The 23,666-nt window shown below is 39.1% G+C and overlaps 1 protein-coding gene across 1 annotated transcript; it reads right to left on the reverse strand.

Annotated features, from left to right (window-relative positions):
• Positions 1-187: 187 nt before the first annotated feature.
• On the reverse strand, positions 188-23,401 carry ahctf1 (AT hook containing transcription factor 1). The gene is made up of 36 exons (XM_077238998.1): positions 23,119-23,401; positions 17,738-17,863; positions 17,290-17,543; positions 16,685-16,865; positions 16,155-16,362; positions 13,132-13,248; positions 12,954-13,038; positions 12,689-12,839; positions 12,466-12,598; positions 12,150-12,331; positions 11,989-12,050; positions 11,785-11,913; positions 11,558-11,648; positions 10,902-10,991; positions 10,677-10,817; positions 10,468-10,572; positions 10,272-10,371; positions 9,992-10,115; positions 9,839-9,895; positions 9,592-9,738; positions 9,195-9,385; positions 8,953-9,097; positions 8,336-8,467; positions 8,058-8,205; positions 7,811-7,961; positions 7,592-7,699; positions 7,065-7,221; positions 6,714-6,929; positions 5,561-6,593; positions 4,965-5,064; positions 4,756-4,853; positions 4,413-4,666; positions 1,789-3,769; positions 1,594-1,703; positions 1,435-1,502; positions 188-1,019 (listed from the first exon to the last, which is right to left on the reverse strand). Exons 2-36 carry the CDS (start codon positions 17,856-17,858, stop codon positions 833-835), a joined length of 7,557 nt encoding a protein of 2,518 aa, XP_077095113.1. The 5' UTR covers positions 17,859-17,863; positions 23,119-23,401; the 3' UTR covers positions 188-832.
• Between the last annotated feature and the right edge of the window lie 265 nt (positions 23,402-23,666).

Here is a 23,666-nt window from a genome sequence, read left to right on the forward strand (position 1 = left end):
TAACCTCATTGCAACGCCATGTCAACTACAATCAACATCCTACTAGCAGTGCTATTATAAAACCACTATACATACAGTATATTGCATCTTGGTTACAAGTCATTTTAAGGTCTTTTACTTTTTGCAGGAAAACAGTAAAATGGTTGAATCAGCACCTCTTAATCTGAAGAACAACAATACATCAAGATTGTAAATTCTTGTTCTGTATTTGAAAGCAAAGAGGCATTACAAATAAGTTCACAATGTTGTTCAAAATAAAATTCATGTCTTTGAAAGAAAATAAATGTACATTATTGTCTGCAATGAACAAATAACTATGTTCACCAGTTAAAGACCTCAAGATAGAGTGTGCCAAGCATTAAAGCAAAAAGTCCACCCATGTAATATGGATGATTTTATAACACTCTCAACCAATGTAAAGTATGAATCTTTATGAATTATCAGCCAAGTGGTACAACCATAAATCTTATAATTGTTTGCTATGACTTTACATGTTCCAAAATCTTTCCTGTAAACAAAACAAGCAACAAAATTCACAAGTATCAAATTTTATTTATAACATACCTAAAAGGCTATTTACATTTGCATCAATTAGTAGAAACATTTAAAAACTAAACCATCTCTTTTTGGTGCTCAAGTCCCTCAGTGCCCCTTTACTGTAAACGGCATAATTTATCATACAAAATTATTTATCCCAAATTAGATTATTTATTCCAAACATCATCCATTGATTGAAAAACAGCAGGTTGCAGAGCTCTTAGGAAACAAGGAGAGCATAAAACAAACGCACATGAGGTGCATTGGGAAACGAGTCCAGTCAAAGAGTCCACAATCAAAGCTTCTTCCTCCTTGTTACAGGTTTAGGAAATATGGCATCCATCATGCGTTTGCGGCGTAGGTTCATCCTCAGCGAAGGGGTTTCTTTCTCTTTAGTTCTAGCTATCGATACGGTGGGACTAGTGAGGGGAGAAAGAAAACTGATCTCAACTGGAGGTGGAGGTTCTGGGGCAGTTTTTTTTCTGTTAAAAGAAAACAGGAATTAATTAGGGTATGATAATCTAAGGCCAGTTAGAACATTCAACAAGTACTTTAAAAGTTCATACTTCATAATTTGTCTTTTTAAAAGGTCATGTAAACTCTTTAGTCTGAAATTGCAATAGTTCAATATTAGAAAAGTTGGACTAACAGATTTGGATAATGTGATTGTAGCTCAGCTTTACTAAGTGAATCGGACTTCAATTGCGCAACAAAGAAGCAGCAAGGTAGTCTGAATCAATTATCCAACTGCACATCTTGTAGTTTATCTCATTTATACTCAGACAGATTAAGATTGTAGCTTGACTATACAAAAACCTGTCTTGATTATACTGTGCATGTAAACATCGTTCTTATATCACAATAGCAATAGGACTACATGCAACATGGACAATTCACCTGGTTGTCCTCTTTCTGGGCTTGACAACCTCAGTTTCAACTGCAACATAATCTACGGGGCCATTGTCCTACAGCAAAAGACATTATGAATTTTAAAGTGTGATCCAGCAGAAATTAAACAATTGCTTTGGTACTCAAACTTTATAGGACGCTGCATACCTCTTTGGATTGAGAATCAGTTTCATCTCCTGATGCCTTTGTTTGAGGTACAGGAGACAACATTTCTGGAACTTCAACTTCATTTCGTACAGAAGATCCTTTTCTCCTTGCTATAAAGAAAGGATTGCAGATAAATTTAAGGCACATTAAAGTGTTGTAACTTACTGCAAAGAGAGGCATTACAATATTGACTACCTCTTGTTCTTTTCAGGTCAGCTATAGGAGTAACTGAATCGCCAACAGCCATAGAGTTTTGTTCAGGCACCTTGCTCGCTCGTGTACGTCTAGCACTTTCAAGTGACTTGCTTGCATGTTCCTGCATTTCGTCAGACACCACCAATTTAGATTCTTCAATGTCTGCATTTTGAGTTTCATTCAGTGCTGCAGATCTAGTGGTTTTTCTCTTGGCATGTATAATTTCAGTTACAACTGGAACACTCTCTTCGCTGGCTTCCTCATTTTTTAGTCGCTCTACAAGAGCATCAGCCTGAGGAGTTTTTGTTTCTACTTCCAAGGGAATCAAATCTGGCATTTGTTTGCCAAGGTCCTCTCCTTGATTCCAGTGCCGGCTTCTCGTAAGGCGCCTAGAAACACTCTGAAGTTGTGCATCATCAATAAAGGTTGCATTGTTTGCTTTCTCTGCAGTACTGGCCAAGGTCTTCCTCCTGCTTCTTGGAGGAGTTTTAAAAGGTTGATTTTTAGTTGTGGCATCTTCTGCAGGATCCTGTTGGAAACGTTCTATTGCTAGACCTCGGGTAGACTTGCGAGTAAACCTACTAGGACTACTTTGTGCTTTGGCAGGCTCTACCATCTCCTCTGGGACTTCTTGATGAGTTTCTGGAACTTCAACAATTGGTGCTTGGAGTTTTCTGGTACTCTGTCTGGCCTGTGTTTCGGAGTCATCACTGGGAATGGGGTCAGTGGATAGGGCCTCATCAACCACTGTGCTCCTGGTTCTTCGGGATCCTTTCCTAGGTGTAGCTTTCTGTGGGGTCTTTCGTGCTGGACTTGCAGGCTTTGATACCTTCTCAGGAGGCATGTCTTGGACATTCTCATTAGCGCGCTGTTCTGCATCTGCTTTTCTTGTGCTTCTTCTGGGTGTAACAGGAACTTGACAGTCTTGCAGCTGTTTGACACTCCTTGTAACACGTTTTGGTGTAGAAGGTACTTGAGAATCCATTTGTTCTTCTTCAGTTAGATCTTTCTCCACATCAAGATTGGGTACAGGGAATGTTACGGTTTTCCTTGTCCTTCTTGACGGGCTGCGCATAAACTCCTTAGCGTTTTCCAAAATTTCCTCTGTATCTTTTCCAGATCTTTCGACTTTTGATCTTGCAGGTGACTTGGGTCTTCCTGGTGACTTTGGCCTTGCCAATTGTTTCATTGTGGAAAGTTCATCAAGTTCTCCAGCCAATAAGGGTGTAGTGTCTATTTGGATAGGTTCAGTTATATTGTCTTTTGCGATGTTTGACACCTCTGTGTCCAATGCAGAATTGTCATTGACCTTACCTAAATGCTCTTCTGAAGGCAGCACATTCTCTAGAGCAGAAGCCTCCAATACTTCCACATGAAGAGGAATATGTGATTCTTCCTGTACCTCAGGAGGACCCAATTCTGAACTTTCACCATTGGAAAGACCTTTTGTTTCTGCTTGTGGTGTGATTATTTGTTCCACTGTCTGGAGGACCTCACCTGGTTGCTCTTCAATTTTATTGAGACCAGTGACAACAGGTTCAATGTCTGATGCTAAGCCTTTTACTTCTTCCAATTTTTTGTCTTGAACTTGAACAGTATGATCCAAGATGAAAACCTCAGAGTTAGCTGTAAACTGATTATCCACATTCTGGTGCTCTTCTAGCTCATGTAGAGGTAGCAATACTGCATTGTGTTCCAACTCTGAAGCGTCAGGCAGTTCCTCCACATCTGGATCAAGCATTAGCGTGAAGCCGTCCGAGTCTTCTGGCTGTGTACCATCTGGTGCACTGCTGAGGGTCTCTAAAGTGCCTCCATCTAGAAGGTGTGTTTGCGGTTCCTCAGCAAGCTCTACAGGCACCAGGAGAGTGGTGGATGCCTTAAGCTCAGTATAACACATAGCATCTTCCTCATCTAGATCTGCAGTGCCAAGGCCAACCATTACCACTTCACCTTCACCCTCTGGCATGTCAGTGTCTACAACCTGCAGAACAAAAAGCCAGAATGGTAGAATTAATCTGTGTGCAACACTTTACAACATTAATAGTACGAACACTATCACAAGTGTAGTAACCAGGTGCAACATTTTCAGTGCTTATCTAAGTTGCTCTACAAACTTGACAAGACATTCTGTAATTATTAATCTGTAATCATTAAAAGCACAAGTTATACTTTCTGCTCAACACGCTAGTTGTGTCTGTTTAACTGAATACATGTTAACTAACCACATAACATGTATTATACCATAGTTATACATTACTGCCATAAGGACATTACTTTGACAATCTCTAGCTGATAACCGAATGTTTCCTAATTATAACAATGAAACAAGTATTTTCTGTAAAGTTGCTTTGAAGCAATATGTATTGTGAAAAGCGCTATACAAATAGACTTGAATTTAAGACATTCTGCCAGTCATTTAGCTTCCATTTGTCAGGTCATTCTGGTCCTATTTTCTGTTTAACATACAGCTGTGCTTTTGGAACTTTGCAGCAGTTTTCCAGCTGCATTCAGGCCATTTTGCTAAATATGCAAAATGCTAAATGAAACGTGTCACATTTCACCTGGTTAGGACAGTGCATGAGATTTGTTTTAACATCAAAATAAGGCTTCAATGGTGCACTCACTTTTAGCTGTGCCTCAGGTGTGACCAGTGACAGCACTGCATTGGCTTGATCCTGGAGGTACTGCTCACTTGGTGGAAGTTCCTCCATGTAAAGGGCAGGAGAAGGCTGGTGGTTACTCCTGCCACTACCCTTTACTTCTTTTATAATCTCAACCTCACTTCCTGAGTCCTCCACCATCTCATCTCCAGAGTCTTCTTCATCCGCTGAAGATTCGGCACTGGTAAGCTCATCAGTGTCATTTAAGCTAACTACAGCTACAGGAAAAATTGAGATTACATTTGGATTATTACAATGTTATTTAAAGAAATTGCATTTCAATTCAGCATTTTAGACAGATAATTACATCTGGACTCTGATGTAGCAGATTCTGATGTCTGTGTTTTCAAATCTGCTGCATTCTCTTCAGTGGGCTGAACTTCCTTAATGCCACAAACTGTTTCACTATAGGGAGTACACAGCACAAACAAAAGTCATGAAAGGCAAAATGGCAAGACATGTGAAACATGCAATGCAGCACACCAGAAACATGATAGACAAGTCGTTAACAAGTACCTTTTGAGAGATCCCTCTGAGACTTCCCTAATACTGGACCTGGTCAAAGATGGAGAATGATCTGGGCCAAATAAATGCTGTTCCACAAAGGCATCCAAATCTACAATATAAATGTTTAGACATTTATTTCCTACCAGTTATTATCTTTCATAACAGAAAACAGGACAGTTACAGTATCATTCAAAAATTTGGGGTTGGTAAGATTTTTAAATGTTTTTGAAAAGTCTATTATGCTCAACAAGGCTGCATTGTTTAAAAAAATAAATAAAAAACAGGAAAAGTAGCAATATAGTGAAATATTACGATTTTAAATCATTTACTCATGTGACGGCAAAGCTGAAGCCCAAGAAACATCTCTTATTTTCAATGTTATAAACAGTTGTTTATGATTGAGTGAACTTAAGTTTTTTTTAGGATTCTTTGATGAATGGAAAGTTCAAAAGAACAGCAATATTTTGAAATCTAAATATTTTCTAACGATATAAATGTCTGTCACATTTGATCAATTTAATAAAATAAAAATAACATTTAATAAAAACTTACCCCAAGCTTTTGAATAGTATTGTTTAAGGAATAAATACTTTTTTATAAACTACCTGAGGTTTCCATAGATTCCCCTACACATTCTTCATTGATCTCAGGTTCACTAGTCATTTGTTCATGGTTCACCAACTCTTCCACTGGAATCTCAGGCACAGAGGCCTCACAGATCAGTTCTTCTGGTACGGTCTCTGATACCTTGGTGACAGCTGGTTCACCAACAGTATCATAAGCAGCATTTTCTTCCATGGAGTGGTTTACAGGCTCTAAAGGAGGAGGAACACTGAGAGCTTCAACAAAAATCGAGGATGAGTTCAATGACTCTTCAGCATCTGTTGGTTCCTGGATCTCTGGATACTCTAAAATCTCAGTTAAAGAGTCTAAGCTTGGTTCCTGAACTGGAAGAACAAGCTCTGGTTCCACAACCACATCCGGCTTGAGAACCTGAGCCTCTGAAGTTTCCTTAAGCAGCTGCTCAGTTCCTTCCCTCACAAGATCATTCTCAATATTAACATGCACCTCAAGCTCCTTAATCTCATAATTGCCTTCCAGTGTGTCTGAGGGTCTCGCTCCATGGGACAAGTCTTCCTTGGTATCATTTTCCTGAGCTATATGTAACTCTTTCTCAGGCAATGCAACAGAGGGTAGGCCTAATTCTGAAGTTGTTTTGTGTTCTACAGGAGGCATATAATCCTCTGAAGTGTTTGGAAGTCTTAAGGTCACCTCCCGATCCATACTGTTGTTAGCTTGATGTTCTTTTATTGTTGCCATAAGATCCTCAGGAGCATCATGGAACTCAAGAGTGGTATCGGACTGATTGGATACAAGACTTGCTTCTTGCCCCAGACTAGGCCGTTGCAATAGAGTGGGAAGGACTTGTGTGGACTCCGCTGCAGAGATCTCTTTGACGGAGTAGCCACTCTCAGATTCTACATCAGGATTCTCTTTCTCTTCAGACAAGGGCATGTTCATCCTCTTTAGATCTACTTCTTCCTCTTCAGCATCTGAATGTTCACTCCAGGCATCACTGATTGTTTTAAGAGGTGGGGAAGATCTCTTAGGTGTATGGAGCTCCCTGTTAATCGCAATCTGTAAAGAATCACAATGATATTACTACTGCAAAAATCTGTTAGATTTTCATTAAGTCTTTTTCCTATGGCAGCTCAACTTAACATTTGATTTTGATTTTAGATGTTGAAAAGGCTTTACCCCATTGTTCCAGTGGACAGAGCTCTTGGGAACTTCTGGAGAATCAGCCTCCTCTATGAAGGTAATACGGCTCTCTTTGTGGCGGAGAGGAGGAGTGATTGATCTGCCCGGGGAAGCAGAAGGGGTGGCCACAGGAGTGGGACGTAAGCTACTCCTTAGAATAGACTGTGGAGTGAAGGCTGAGAAAACCGGGCCTGACGCCAAGGCTCTAGCTCTCTAAAATCAAAAAAGTTTATAATGAGGTAGGACATTTCTTAAAACACTTCAGGAAGTACATACAGAATGTTTAATCTGAAGTCACAAACATTTCATTGAGTTCTTGTATAAAGTTTTAAAACCACAGAATCTCACCTTTACCACTTGAGGAGTTTGCAGCAAACTGAGTTCAGGAGCATTGCTCACACTCTTTGGGCCAGCCCACGAGGTAATGGACCTCGTAGGAGTGCCAGGCAAATTTGAGCTCTCTGGAGAATTCTGGGAAGATGGCTGCACAACTAAATCCAGAAGCCTGGTGGCAAAGCAAGGGAAAATGTTACCATGCACCTTATTTTGCAATTTGGAAGTAAGCTATTTTCTTGAATGTGCGAGCCTTCCAATTCATTAGCCGCTACAGGTAAACAAGTACAAAGTACAATAAACGGTAAAACTATTTGTGTACAAGCCAGTGTTTGATGACGATAAATTAAAATAATATATGATAAATACCAGTTTGCAATAAGCAGCATAACAGTGTTTGTACAGGTTTTGTACACCTTTGAACATTTAAGTTACAAATGGCCTTGCTCACTTCAATGTAAAAAATAAGGTTACATCTTTTGAGATGTAAATTTATCCCAAGGAACTTACAACACAATAAAAACAGTATTTGTCTGTTTTACCTAGACATTCTTTTGGTTAGCATGTTGATGGGAGTTCCTACAAAAGCCTCGGGTAGATTTGGGGAGGAAGGGTATAGGCTAGGCACTTGCTTCTCTGACTCTTTGGGGCTAAACAGGACATCCAAGTAAACATTCAGTGCAGAACGGGGTTTAAAATGAAAACATTTCATAACTTACAAACAGAGAATGAAAGCTGGGAAAAACTATTTAGAATAGTACCTTCTGAAAGGAGATGACTCGGGCGTGGTGTTCTTGCCAACCCACACTTCCTCGATCTTTGAGAGGACGTTACTGATAAAGGCTGCTCTGGTCATCACATTTTCAGAGGCTGAACGTTTAGCAACAGTTGACAGAGGCTGGGGTCTTTTAACTAGTGGTGAGAAGAGAAGAGCATATTTAAGGTCAATTGCTAACTACTGTCAAGTTTTAACACTTGCGTCCCAGTGAGCATGACCATCATCGATACCTTCTCTGTGAATCGTAGCAGGGTGTTGATACGGTTTTGCTCGTTCAATGGCTAATTTCCGTTGAACCCGAGGAAGAACCTTCCCATACTGATTGAGAATGGAGTTCCTTGTGTTTGACCTTTCCTTCATTTTAGGATCCCTGTCACCCTGAATTTAAAAAATATATATTTATATATAATAGCATGAATTCTTTGTTAACGAAATACAACTTTTAATATGATTAAAGTTTAACTGATGAAAATGAAATATGTAGATTACAATATGAAATTGAACATACTGCTAGGTTCAACTTGATGGTCTGGTTAAGTTGAAGGGCAGGCACATAATTTGCCTGCTGGAGGTAGTGGACCATGAGAAGCTCCTGATTCTGGAAACCTCCGGTGCTTTGAAGGAACCGCTCCAAACACTCCTGCACATTTGAATTAAAGTTTAAAAACAAAAGTGCTAATACTTCTGTTCAAAAGTTTGGGGTTGGTAAGATCTTATTTATTTATTTATTTTTAAAGAAGTCTCTTATGCTCTTATGTGTCAAAAGCAATAAAAACAGTAACACTGTCAGATAGCATTAAAATTTAAAATAATTTTAAATTTTAAAATTATATTAAAATAGAAATGTATTCCTGTGATGGCAAAGGATCGATCACTCCAGTCATCAGCATCACATGATCCTTCATTCTAAAATCATTCTAATATGCTGATTTGTTGCTCAAGAAACATTATATTGTTGAAAACGGTTGTGCTGCTTAATATTTTTATGAAACTATAGTAGAATGTTTAAAGAACAGCTTTGATTTAAAAATAGACTTTTTAAGTTTGTGTCCTTTCTGAATAAAAGTATTTATTTTGCATTCTAACAGCAATTAAATATTATGTGTTGTAGAGATTTAAACACACCTGTTCTACAAGCCCAAGGGGCAGCTTCAGCAGCTCTTTCATCAGTCCCAGCTCCTGACAGGTCTCAAAGAGAAACCTCATCATCTCTTCCATGTTCAGTTTGTTACAGTGCTGCCTTAGCAAAGCCCAGGCCTCCACAATACACCTGGCCAGCCCAAAACAAACCAAAGTAAGAGTCTAGCAAATACAACTAAACTCACTCTAAGCTGACATATTAATGACATGGTACACTACACTCATACCTGTTATAAAGCAGGACAGAGAGGCAAAGCTTGGCTTGGTTGGTAGTGCACATGGGAGGCTTCATCACATGCAGGTAGCGCAGGGCAATGCTGTGCTTCTGCTGGCACATCAAAGCCTGCAGGACACGCTCATGCTGCCAGCTCCACAGAGAGTGACTGGTAGCTGGGTGCAACAGCAGCTCCAGAGAGCTCTGGGGGAGATAAAATACCATTCAATACAAATTATTCATTAAGTATCACGTTGCACCTCTAGCATTCACACAAAATACACTAGGAGTAGTCTTTAAACTGATACAAGTTCACACCATTTATAAATCAAGCCAAAATTTTAAGTTTCTTTTAAAAATACTAGCATAAGAGTATACATGAGATAGAAGATTAACACTGGTTTGAATACCTCATGATCATGATGATCTAGCAACCACAGGCCTTGTACCAGTTTCACTAACCCAATGGGAATGGCGAACGCTGTGGGAAAAGACTCCACTGATGCCCCACTTTTATTGGGAAATGAGTACATCACATCCAGCAGCAAGTAAATAACCTAAGAGCCTGAGTCAAGGAATAATCTTTATGAACCAGCAGCAAAAAGCATAATATTTATGGCAAGCATAGAATGTACTAAAGAAACCCCAAAAGGATACAATTGCATGTTTGGCAGATTCTTCAATGTTTTCCAGGAGGTAAATATCCAGCAAGGCCTGTACCAGGAACATACCAAAAAATAAAACAGAAAATTAGGCACAGCTGAGCACAATGTTGTTTAAACACGTTTTTTTCTTTAAGCCTTAACTTACATGAAGTGATGGGGGAGGATAGTGTCCTGTTCCACCCTCATCCCTTTTCCAAAGTTCAGTAAGGCGTTCCCCACAATGACTCACAATCCCATCAATCAGGAGGCAGTCTGCACACCATTTGTCCCTATTGGGAGAAAATTATTTTTACATTTCCGTAACTACACCGATACAATAAGACTTAATGATTAAAGAGGTTTATATTACATTATATGATTATTATAAATAATATAAGAAATAAAATAAAAAAAATCAATGGTGCTTCAGAAATTCAGAAGCTTACTTGGCCAGTCTCCTTAGCTCCTCCCTCTGGCCAACATAGTAATTCTTTATAATAGAATGACTGTAAAAGGGCCTTGATATCTGCAGCACATCATCATCATCTGTTGACAAAAGAACACAAGAGTTCATAATACGCAATGTACAGATTTGTTTAAAATCACAGAGAGTCTAATGCAAAGCTTTGGAGAAGATCATACCAGAACCCTCTGGAAGAAGACCAGTCCGGCAGAACCACAAAACCACTTGAGCATACTGGGAGATCAAGCTAGACACCATGCATTTGTTCATGAGTCCAATTAACCCTGCAGGTAACCCCAAAAAAAACAAAAAACAAAAAAAGAGTCAGTCATTCTAGTGATTTTCAACTTCACATATACCAGTGTGAAGTCGGTGTATACTCCGCCACCTTTCTGTGTGAGCTCCTGAGCCTCATTTAGTAAACAGTGGAAAACAGTGCTGAGGTTTGCCAGCAAGCGCTGACTGTGCTGTAGCAGCTGCAGTGTCTGGGGATCTGTGAAGTTTGTGGAGCTGTCAAAGAGCGGAGCACCTGGATACATAGAAAGCACCTGATCAGAACACTGTTAAATTTGCAATACAACCATATTTAGAGGAATGTGTGTAAGAAACTCACATATTTCATCCAGTTCTTCTTTGGTGTGCACAACTTTATTCCAGGCCCACTCCAGTATATAGCGCAGATTGACGGCTGACCCAGGTTGCTCTGCGTGCAGAAATGTGGCAAAGGAAGTACTTTACTATTCAAAAGTTTGGGGTCAGTATTTTTTTTAAAATAAATAAATAAATACTTCTATTCAGCAAGGATGCATTGTATTGATCAAAAGTGATATTTATAACATCCCAAAAAGATTTCCATTTCAAATAAATGCTGTTATTTAGAATTCTCCATTCAAAGAATCCTGAAAAAAGCATTTAACAAAAAAAAAAAAAAAAAGTACGCAGCACAACGATTTAAGCTTAATAAAAATAATATTAAGAAAAGTTTGAGCATAAAATCAGCATATTTCTGAAAGATCATGTGACACTGAAGACTGGAGTAATGGCGGCTGAAATTCTGCTTTGCCCACACAAATAAATTAAATTTAGTAATATATTAAATTTGTTATTTAATTTGTAATGTTTCACAATATTACTGCTTTTACAGTATTTTTGATCAAATAAATGCAGACTTTGTGAGCATATGAAACTTCTTTCAAAAACGCCGGCAGTGTAACCAGTGATGAAACAAGTTTTCATAGATTACGAAAGCCTTACTTCTTCCATCCTTACCTTCAGTGGTCCACTGTTTAATACAGCCAGTTATGAGTCCCAATGAGCTTGTCTCCACAGCAGTGCACAAAATGGCATCAAGCTGCTCCTCCTGAATTCAAATCACAAGGCATTCAATGAAAAAAGTGAATCACAGCTATAACTACACATTCTGATACCAGCAGATAAGAAAACAGATTAGACTAGTGTAGTTATTCCTGAAATATGTTTAATAAAGGGTGTGTTACCTGTGAGAGGCTGGAGGGCTGGACATCAGCCAGACGAGAGGACAGGAGGCCAGACATGAGACAGCGTGAGTATCCATTAGAAATGCTGTCACCCAAACTTGGTGCCACCTTCTTTAAATAGCTCAGGGTCTGAGAGTAAACAGTAAGAGTTTAATATATATAAAGACTCAGCATAGCCTAGTAGACAGTGGGCCAAAATCTAACCTCTTTCTGATAGCCAGAGCAAGTAAAGTGCACAATTCCAGCATTAAGCAAACAACTTCCATCTAAACAAAATAGAAAAAAAGTGAAAGATTATTAAATATTTAATGGAGTTACACAACATTATACATGTATAAAATATATATATGAAAAACATTTCTTGCCAAAGTTGTAGGTGGTGGGATTGAAGAACTGTTCCGGTGGAGGGCAGGTATATGGTAGACCCCTGCTTAGACTGCGCTCATGAATCAGGACATCCAACAGAGAACAGGGAGCTGTAATCTCGATCACAGAGTCAAGAGACCACACTGCCAGATATGGACAGTTCCGTAAAGATTCGCCAGCTCTGGAGAGGTAAAGAGAAAAGGAATTAAATCCAAGCTGCATGTATTTATATCCGGAAATATGGACTTGAGTTGCATGTCCCTTGCAACATATCGGACTGCATTTGCACTTATATTTAAATCTAAGCATACTCACCTCAATGAATCTGGCATCTGAGCGTGGTACCATCTGTTAATGTCAAAAACACCAACGAAGGTCGATGGCTGGCCTTGTCCATAGGATTTAACTTGCCAGCTGAAAACCGACACACTGGTATCAGGAGATGCAACTTAAGAAAGAGAAAAACAAATGTTATTATAGAAAATATATGTCAATCAATCACTCTGCAAAGTATACGGCTTTGGACATGCAAAAACACCTTCATTCATACTGTCGTCTCGATCAGGGTGGTGGCGAAATTTTTCTATGGTCTGACAGCTGATCAAACGGGTATTGGTGGCCTGAGCTCTCAGAGGAAACGCTGTACCGTTCAAGTCCTGACTGTAACGTTCCTCACAATACTCCAGACCCTGAGAATCAAACATCACACACAAAAAAATTATGTTTTTTGGCAACAACAATGTATATTGATATCAATATTCAAATAAATCTATTAAAATGTAGAAACCTACAAAACTCTGTACCTCATAAATAATTTTCCCTGAAGCCAAGCACTTTCTCTCCCCAAAGGCCAGTTGTAATAAATGAAGGCTGACCACATCCCCCTCCCTGCAAAGACAAAATATGCCAAAACAAAATCAGAACAAAGTCAAAACAAACAGATGATGATGCAGATAGAAACACATGAAACCGAAAACTTACTGATCCTGTGCAGACTGCACTGCCCACAAATAGCAGCAGTTCCGAGGGTCATTTTCTGGCTCCTGAAAGGTAAATGCATAGACAGGCACTCTGCCACCCTCCAGCTGGGAGTGATATCTGGAGAGCAAGAGGACACGTTCAGAAACAAATTCACTGGTGCAGCAATGCATTAAAGTCGAGTTGAAACGGTGGTAGTGACTAGGGATGGGCATGTTTAATCGACGATCGATTATTGATCATTAAGAATTTCGTCGATCACGTTAATTTGTTATCGATTATCATTAAACTAATGCTGCTGCGGAAAGTGAACGTGTTCCCCGGGCTGGTCAAGTTAGCGCGGAGGTACCTGTGCATCCCGGCAACGTCAGTCTCCTCAGAGCAGGTGTTTTCAGCGGCTGGACTGAAGCCTTGTTTACACTCGAGGCGTCCGCACGAGCGCAAAGGTTAGCGCGGCAAAATGACGTCATTGCGGTATTCGGTGTTTCACAGGCGAGCGCGTCGAGTATAAACGCCTCGTCTGTTTGGGGAGGTGCGTGCGCAGTCTGCGGAGACTCGCGCTGCAGAGCCAGGCGAAAGTGTAAACGAGGTTTGACGGTCAGGTTGCGGTCGCGTCTGACCCCAAATCATGTAATCAACATGCTTATCTTTCTCAAAAAAAATCAGTAGACTGGTGTAGAAGTTGTATGTGAGTTACTAGTTATTTTTTATGAGGCTTTGTTAAGTAGCCTAGCCTAATTGATTGTTACAGTAATCTCTCTCACCCTCTTTCTCGACTTCGTTCTTGGATAGTTTTGAGTTACATTTTGACAAAACCTGTCAGATCTAAGTATTATTATGTTTTTGGTTAAGTTATTGTTTAACATGATTTTTTATTATTATTTATTATTTTGGAACAAACAAGGGTCTCTGTTTAAGAACGCCAACTCGCAGCTGCAGGTTCCGTTGCTTTCGAGCACCGCAGCGCATATATATCTTCAAGTTTAGCCTAACCGAACGTCCAGTTTTACTGCCACAAATTGATCATCTTGTAATAAAGATCTAATCGAGGAAAAACACGCTGTATTTCTGTATTTTCATTGCCTTTTTAATTTATAAAAAGTTAAATAAATAATGAATTTGAATAAAAAAATATTAATGATTAATCGATAGTCGATCGTTAATTCTCCCGACGATCGACTAAGAAAATTTAATCGAATGCCCATCCCTAGTAGTGACTACCTTTACTAATATATTTTCTTCCCTATCATTAAGTACATCCAAGTGTAACTGATTATCAAAGATAGATTTCATGTAGGTGTCGACCGACACTGATTTTTTGATGGCAGATGCCCAGATCTTACACACAGCGAAAATTACATAAATATGAGTTTGAAATCAAGGATTTGAAGTTTGTCAATTGTGCATTTCCAGTGAAGTTGAACTCTCCAGTTCACATCTACAAATGCACACTCAGAAGGTGTCTGCATGGTTTGTGAAATTAAATGTTTGACACTCCAAGATTAAAGATATATAAATGCGTATTTTCGCTGAATGGTGACAGTAAATGAGAAAGTATCAGTGTTTGCCTTTCTATTAATTATAAAAAATATATATTTTATAATCTATTAATTATAAAATGTTAATGTTTTTTGGTACGTTTACTTTTTTATTGTTTAATAGTTCATCTAATAACGTATAAGACAGAAATGTTAAACTGATACCGTAAACGAATGAAGTTGGAGAATGGGAGTGTTGTAGGGCTGGGACAACGCGTCGACGTCATCGATTACGTCGACGCAAAAAATACTTTGACGCAAAATATGCTTGTCGATTCGTCAGACCCAAAGCAAAGATGGTGGCGCCGGAGAGTAGTTGCAACACGAGTGGCTCCTCAGACTATCAGAAGTGCAAGGTGGCACGCACTCGTTCCTCTAAAGTACACACACACACAACCCACAGAAAAATGTGCGTCAGTATCGAGTTCTCTTTCGGGCTTCAACGAACCATAACACACATATTATGCCAAACTGTCAGTTTTGTCGAGTGTCCTCATAAGAGCAGTCTTAAATGAGTCAAATAAAGTATTTTATTTTAAATAGTAAATTACTCACTCAGACCCGGCGCCAGGATTATACTGGCAGCCTAATAATCATGAATGCACTCCGCCATCTTTTAAAAAATGTCATGAAGAGCAGTGAATGCAGCGACCTATGTGGCGTTTCCTGATGGATAGAGGTTGTTCCTTAACTTCATTTTATACGTGCAATTCACACCACTCCAAGCGCGTGCGAGACTGCTGCAAGTATGCACTTATAGCTATGTCGTGAAAAATACATAAGAGGACAATGACAACGCGCAGACAGACAGGATCAAGAAGGCAACATTTAACAAAGTCTCAAAATTTGGTCAGTCAAAGAAAATTAAACCATAAATAGGCCTACTATTTTGTGGCTCTTTAATGTGTCGTGACAGATTGCACTTTTTTCCAGTAAGCTAGGCCTATGTGTTTTCAAGGCTTCTATGTTTTATTGAATGCTACCTCTGACTAAGAATGCATTACTTTGCACTTGTATAGTCTTTTATTTTGGAATGTTAAGAGCAATAAACATATTGCAATGTTAAGGAATTCAGGTTTTTTTTCCCATTCAGATATGTAAATCAACATGTATAAATTGCTATTAGTCAATTAATGGGGAGATAATCGAAAAGAAATTGAATCAGAAAAATGAATAGTTAGATTAATCGATGCATCGAAAAAATAATCGCTAGATTAATAATTTAAAAAATAATCGTTTATCCCACCCCTAGAGTGTTGTGTGTTCAGGAGCTGGCGTTCTCAGCATCATTAAATTAAAAGACAAGCACACCGTCAAAATAAAAGCCTCGCTTTTGAATCATCGGCCAAACAGAAAACCTTATCAGTCGATGCCGACATTTCAGCCTTGACAATATATTGGTCGACCACTAATTTCATGCCTCTTTTAATGTACCAAAACAACCAAAAATAAAAGTCAAGTCAAGCTTGTTTTAAGTCTTTTGCTCACTCTTTTTTGAGGGTCTTCAGGTTCCAGAGCTGCAGGTTTCCATCTGAGAAGCCGACAGCGAGCTGGTTGGTGCGTTGGATGTACTGCAGGGCTGTTGCTCCAGTACCTGTGGGGCTGCTGAGCTGCAGACACAGGTGTCTACCCTGCTGCGTCACACCCTCCCTTAATCGAGGGATTTCAGATGGAGACTTATTGACCACCTCCAGATCTGTAACCAAAGCAAATGAAAATGGTTTGCGATTACGGAAAGGTTAGAATCTTTTTATCTTACTACTACTACAGTAAAAAGCAACAAGTTAAACTAAGTGTAGCTCCAACCCCAATTAAACACTTGAACCAGTTAATCAAGGTCTTACTGGGTATTCTAGAACCTTCCAGACAGGTGTGTATAGACAAGTTGGAGCTAAACTCTACATGACAGTATGACAGGCTATTCAAGACTGAGTTTGGACACCCCTGAACTAAACTATTATAGTTTTTGACTGTTCAACATTAAAGCGCAAAAAAGCAAACAAAGAAAAAAGTCCCACCTGAAGCCTCCAGTTCACTCTGACTACAGGACAGGTCATCCAGACAGAGGTCAACCAGCAGAACGTGACCAACGTCTGTTACCACTGCAGCCACACCAAAGAACCAGCGCAGACTCTGATGTAGATGCTGTGTGCTAGCACTGGCCCCTCCATAACTAACCAGGGGCTCAATGGCTGTAATCTGTGGAAGAAGCAGATGTTCTATTCAATCACTTGATCATTCACAGTAGGGTCTTTAAAGAAAAGAAAGACAAACATTTTATGCAACACACTCCTGTTTACACTCATTCAGGGTTATTTTTTCACTACACTTTTTTTAACAACATTTTTGCTACTTAAAATCTTTTTTTTTTAATACATTTTATTTCAACATTTCTGCCACTGACGCAAAGTCAACATTTTCATTTAGTTAAGTTAAACTAAAATTGAAGTAAAGGTCAATAAAAACTATTCAGAAATATATTTAAAAAATAGAGATGACAAAAACACAAAAAAATGACTAAGACTAACTAAAACGAAAATGGAAACCATAAAAATAAAAACGAATTCAAAATATTAAAAACTATAACAGCATCTCAATGATACTAATATAACACTGCACTCACTCTGCCTGGGATGACCACAGCCTTAACAACACGGGAGATACCAAGATCATACAGACACAACATGCTGCACTCTGCTTCCTCCAAACCAATGAGCAGCCCTGTTCGTTTCAGCCAGCAGAAGTCCCGCACAGACAACACCGTGGGCTGGTGCTCCGACACCCCGCTGAAGCGGTAAGCAGAGAAACGCTCTCCAGAAATGGCATGGACGACCTCTAATTGAGGGCCACAGGCGAGCCAGGACAGTCCACTCTTCCCTGAACAAACACAAAATAAGAGATGTCAGTGAAAGATAAAAAAAGAAAATGTAAGACATCTAATATTAAAATATTACTAATAAATCATAGTTATGATGTTTTAATTAATAATTCCATTATTAGTTCAATCATCCCCAACATGAAATGTGTTCATATTTGTGATCATTAAGACATTTCAGTGTAAAGCAACTCACCAACAGTAAATCTCCCATGCAGCACAGAGTCGAGCGTAACTTCATCCTCCCCCAGAGCGTCTATCGTTACCTCTGGAAAGCGCAGCAAGCTGCTGGTGACTTGGGCTGCCAGATCACGCATGCTTCCTGAAGAGAGAACACGTGTCAATCAGCCTGCCCTGAAACATCAGGATTGCAAAAGAATTCGATAAACGGAACAAAAACAGAATGCGTTTTAACTTAGGACAAAAATCATGTTCAAATAGGCCTAACACTCGAAACATTATGGACAAAGAACCCCCTACATAATAGCAGTTGTCAGCTTTTGGGCCTCGGCCTCCAATGGAGCAGTTGTCCAGCACACTTGTTTCCCCTCCAAACATACAACAAAATTGTGACCATCAAGTGGTCTGTACAGAGCTTATAGTCAGAGAGCCGGGGGGTGGGGGGCGTATTTGTGTAAACCATGTATTTGTGCATAGCTAGGATAAATTAAAGCTGTACACCCAATCAAATGCTTTTTACCTGAATAATATCCATTTTTTTATCTGAATGTTATCTGTCATTATTGTTAACTAAAGCCCTATTCGGACGGGACTAGTTTTCCAGCGGGACGTTAGGAAAATCGTGTTTCACAAACGTATTTTGTGATTTTAATCCCGTCCGAATCTGCCAAGTCTGTGTTTTTCTCACACAAACTCTGTAAAAATACCAGAACAAATTACCTACTTTTATTCAGCAGTCCTCTGAGAAATCTAATCCCGTCCGAATGAGAATGTCTATGATTGCTGAGGTTGTATTATCCTAACGCTTCTCATGTGTTTTTTGACCTACCTGAGCTACTGTTTACGCACCAATCTTCAGGCATGCTTTCATTTCAATATGGATGGTATTCAATGGAAAAATTTTATTATGAAATTAATAAATAGAGCCAGAGCCAAATCGCAGAAACTGTGAAGACTACCTATTTTAATATCAGTGTCAGTGTCAGGTAAGTGTCAGCCACTTCAGTTCTTAAATAGGGCTTTTATAATAAATTAAAATTAGAATAAATAATACAAGCAAGCACAGCACATGACCTGTGATGGCAACATCTAGAAAACACACACTCCCACCTCTGTAATAAACACGAAGATGTAAGTCTGTACATCATCATAAGTAGGGATGGGAATCGAGAACCGGTTCCACTCGAGAACCGGTTCTAAATTTTACGAACCATCGATATTGTATGCCCTCGACGTTAACGATTCCTCTTATCGATGCTCCTGCTCTGAGTCCCAGCCATAATATACAGACCTCAAACTCACAACTTTCCCTTTTGTCCTTTATCGGGCACCATAGCGCAACATCCAAGCGATTTGAGCAGAGAGGGTAATCATGGAGAGGAAAAGACGATGTAAAACTTGGCTTTATTTTACTAAACGAGACAAATTATGCTGTTTCCTGTTTGCAATAACAGGGTTTTTCCTGCATTGAATTTTTTATGCACTCGCCAAAGCAAATTTTTGTCCCGCCAAAGTCTTATTTGACCGGTGAGTAATGTAGATGAATTGCTGCGCTTGTGACAGGGCACGTTTAACTGAAAGAACGACCAGAGAGAGAGAGAGACCCGGTCGCGCACGCACACTCTCTCACTTTGGAGCCAGTCGAAAGTGTAAACAAGACTTCACCATCTCCACACTAAGCGCTGTTTTGCTCTATCTCCCTCACACATATTAACCAAAATAAATCGACACGATGTTAAAAGGTCGGAAGACCAAAGTTTCATGTGGAGCATTGAAACTTTTGTTTTCCTGAATTACCGCTGGGGGTGAATTGTGCTAAAACAAGTTAACGTTACCTTATCTTCTCTGTAAAGCGTTCTGCACATTCAGCTGACATAAAACAACCCTTTAAATAAACGAAAAAAATCCAGTGATAAAATGTTTTCTTTGTTGACACAAATCTTGTGGGATGTCCATGTCCTAACTGCTTGGATAATCACACAACGCGCATGACACGTCCAATTCGCGAACTAATGACTAATTTGAACCGATTAATTTAATGAATGGTTAAAACGACTGATCTTTCCAACACTGAACTCACCAGACATCTGAATCGAATTTACATAAAAAGTACAGTTTGCTTACTCGAGGGTAAGCTTAAAAACACTTTTTTTTTGCTGAAGAAGCATGACTATTTTCAACACAGTGCTATCGGGAATCGATAAGAGATTCGTTAAAGAATCGGATCGATAAGCAGAATCGTCAGTGGCATTGATATTGATAAAATGGTATCAATTCCCATCCCTAATCATAAGTCTGTAAGATCTTCGGTACATGAAATCAGAAGTTGAGTGATAAAAATTAGAGATGCACCGATTGATCGGCTGGTGACCGGAATCGGCCGATTTTCACGTGATCGGCGACAGGCCGGTCAGTCCGACATATTCCGATTTTTTTCCGGTCAAATGCACTCAGGCGCCACATGATTAACATGGTGCAACATCAGCATCACACATGCGCACGGAATGCACATGTAGGAAACCTTGTGAATACGGCCGTTTCACACCGCAAACGTGAGCAGCGCAGTTTTATTTTTCTCCGGCGTGCATGTTAAGCCCAATTTATACTTCTGCGTCGAACTAACGCCATAGCTACGTTGTAGGCCACGATGCCGTAGCTACGCCGTGGAGTTGACGCAGAAGCATAATGAGGCCTTGACTTGCACCTCTCCAAAAATGTAACAACGCGTCAATTCTACGCAGACGCAAGCGCTGTGATTGGTCTGCTCAAACCGCTCCCTCGGGTTTCACATGCTCCCTCGGCGTACGTCAACGTGGACAACGAGGCAGAAGTATAAATTAAAACCAATGCGTAGTCTACAGCGCAGAGGCTCCGGCGTAGGTCCGACGCAGAAGTATAAATCAGCCTTTAATCAATGAGTGCATCCACACCGAGAGCAGGAGCAGCACGTGAGCGTTGAGGCGGAGCGTCGCATGAGCAGCAGTGAAGCGGGGTTTCGGCGCAGAGTCTATTTTTGCTGCTGCTCACGCTCAAATAAAGTGATCGTTTTGCCTGGCTGGACATGTGGCAGACGAGAGAACAACTGTTTGCGAAATAAAACTTGCCATTGATGTACAAGTGATTGCAATAGGCCTGTGTGTGTGGAGAAACATCTTTATACTGCAAGGCTATATTTATTTTATTTTTATTTGCTATTTATATATTATTTTATTGCCATTACCTGTTTTCATACAGAAGTTTAGTTTCCTAAATAAGTAAATATATCACTTTTTTTTTGTTGAATATTGGAAGTGAAAATGGTTCTTCCATTCCATAACACTGCACTAGATGTGTGAATTTCCCACACCAGGAGTAATAATTTATATAGTTCTATTTTATTTTATTTGTTCAAAAAATTTTCCATGTTCTATGTGAAATGTTCTATTAAAGAAAAGATAGAAAATAAACATTTGTGTTTGCTGTAAAGTGGTTAGAAAAAATGAATTCGGAATCGGCTAAAATCGGTATCGGCAGGCCAAACTCATGAAAAATCGGAAATCGGCCTAGAAAATTGTAATCGGTGCATCTCTAATAAAAATTGTAACTCAAACATCATTTAGTAAACTAGTCCCATCCGAATAGGGCTTAAAATGAAACTTTTAAAAACTATTAGAAACTGCGTTGGGCATTGAAATGTGGCTGAAATGGAATAAAATATTTATTAGTAAAAAAAAAAGACTTTTACGAAAATAATAAATGTTGCCTTGGCAACTAACTGAAATAAGTTGAAGAATTAATTAAAAGGACAATTCAAAACATTCATAAATATTATTAGTATATAAATAATACTAAAATAGCACTGTTTGGTAGAAAGCAACCAACATGGACAGGATATCATTCTCAAAAACAATTAACAAAACTATAAATCAAGGTAAAAGAAAATAAATACATTACATTAATAAAAATTGTGTGTGTTTATGATACATTTGGAAAATAAACATAATTTTTTTTCAACGTTTATGGTAATATTACACATACATTTTAAAGTTTGGTTTTAAAGACTTATTTTGGCATAAACAATATGTTTTTGTCGTTATTTAGCCTCGCTGGTTTTCTAAGTATAGCATAGCCGCTAGAGGATACTCAATTTATCGGGTATTAATGAATTACTATGAAATGTATAAAAGAAAAAAAATTCAAAACCACAAAAAATAAAATAATGATAAAAAAACGTTATTATTAGGACATGTGCTTGATCACCCTAGTTTAGACGCCAAGATGTTTACATCTTCAAGAATGTCTGGCATAGTCATAACACTACTTTGAAAAAACCTTGAAAGTCTGTATGCCTACTAAACTAGGAAACGATTTTTCACAAGGAGAGCTATTTTACTCTAGTGAAATAGTATAGGGATCTATGGAAATGACATGCTTAAAAAAAGAAAAAATAATTTTAAATAACATTTGATGATGATATGACTGAAGATATTAAATGAAATGACGGTTGTGGCTTACTCTGGGTCTGTAAAAGTTAAAAACCATTGACTCAAGCAACAGTGCCCCCTGGAAAAGGATGGTCATCTGATGAAAACAGATGCAGCCTATAGGACTCATCCATGTGCCCGCGCACAATACATGTCCCACCCATGCGTGAGACTCACATGGCGAAACCGCGACCTAAAATCCAGCTTAATTCAATACTTATTCCTAACAAAAGTCAATACTAGACTAAGTAACGTTACACTAAAACAGGTATTTGCAGCCATTTCTGTATATTACAATAAACCGGACGTTATGCTTTGTCATTACGTGCACTGCCACTTTAAAATCTTAGCAGCCAACTCATCAAAATACATTCAAATTATAGCTGACACATACTGCTGTCTTCTCCAGGCAAAATAAAAGCACCCATTCGGAGCTGTCCCTTGCAGAGTTTACATAAAACATTCATTTAGCATCGTCTGAAAAATAGCCTTTGCTGGAAAGTTTCTGGTCTGTCAACCACAGCACGCTAGCAACGAAATGCTACCGTTAATAGCAACACACAACACGTATAAATACAAACAAGAGACTCAAATTACAACGACAAATTAATTGATTGAAAAGGTTTACTGCGATGTGCAATAAAGTATGCGTCTCGTAAAAAGCCGTGTCGTTTGCGTAAATTGAGCCCACGCAGACTGTTAACGTAACGTTAACCATGAGCCCTTCAGGTTAGCCGCACAGGCTAACGGTAGCAGCTAGCTAACGTTAACGGCCACAACACGAGACTAACTCCCAACCGCTTTTAACAGTAAAGAAGCCACTTAAATGAGTGTTAAACCGTCTTGAGTCGCATAAACACGTACAATGCAACAGAATATCCTAATATGACACAGATCGCTGAAAATGATCACAGACAACAGATTGTAACGTTACCTGCGCGCTGATGACGGCCCTCAAGAAGACTGGATATAACGTTACTTCAAACACGACTTTCGTGGCAACTCTTTTCCGGTCATAATCCGGACTCAGTTCGTACGGATAAACTCTCGTAGTCTAGTTGTGTTGAACTTTAAAGCATTAGCAAAGAGAAAACTTAAATTCCATTGACTTCAGTGCAAAACGTTATAACTGCCGACTACTGCTGCTTGAACGCAGGCGCCATTTCCACAGCGATGCAGAACGACTACTGCGCATTCATCTGCTTCAGCCAAATCCCGCGCCACAAATAGTATCGCGAGATCTTAAGCAGCTGCCCTTGACCATGGAAATTACCATAGACAGTAAAAGAAGGAAATTACAGGGGTTTTCCTATCCTGTCCTTGACTGCACATTTGTTATTGAAGTCACTTATTAAAATATGTGAGTGCATCTCTCATAATCATCAAACCATAGCAGTGCAAATAATACATTTTTTATGTGATTTTGTATTGTTTGTTTTTCCTAACATTAAATCCCACAGTGGCAATAATTTGCTTCCACTC

The sequence above is a fragment of the Siphateles boraxobius genome, unplaced genomic scaffold (genome assembly GCF_051911475.1).
Source record: "Siphateles boraxobius isolate OS27281-9 unplaced genomic scaffold, OSU_SipBor_1 22, whole genome shotgun sequence".
Classification (NCBI taxonomy): Eukaryota; Metazoa; Chordata; class Actinopteri; order Cypriniformes; family Leuciscidae; genus Siphateles; species Siphateles boraxobius.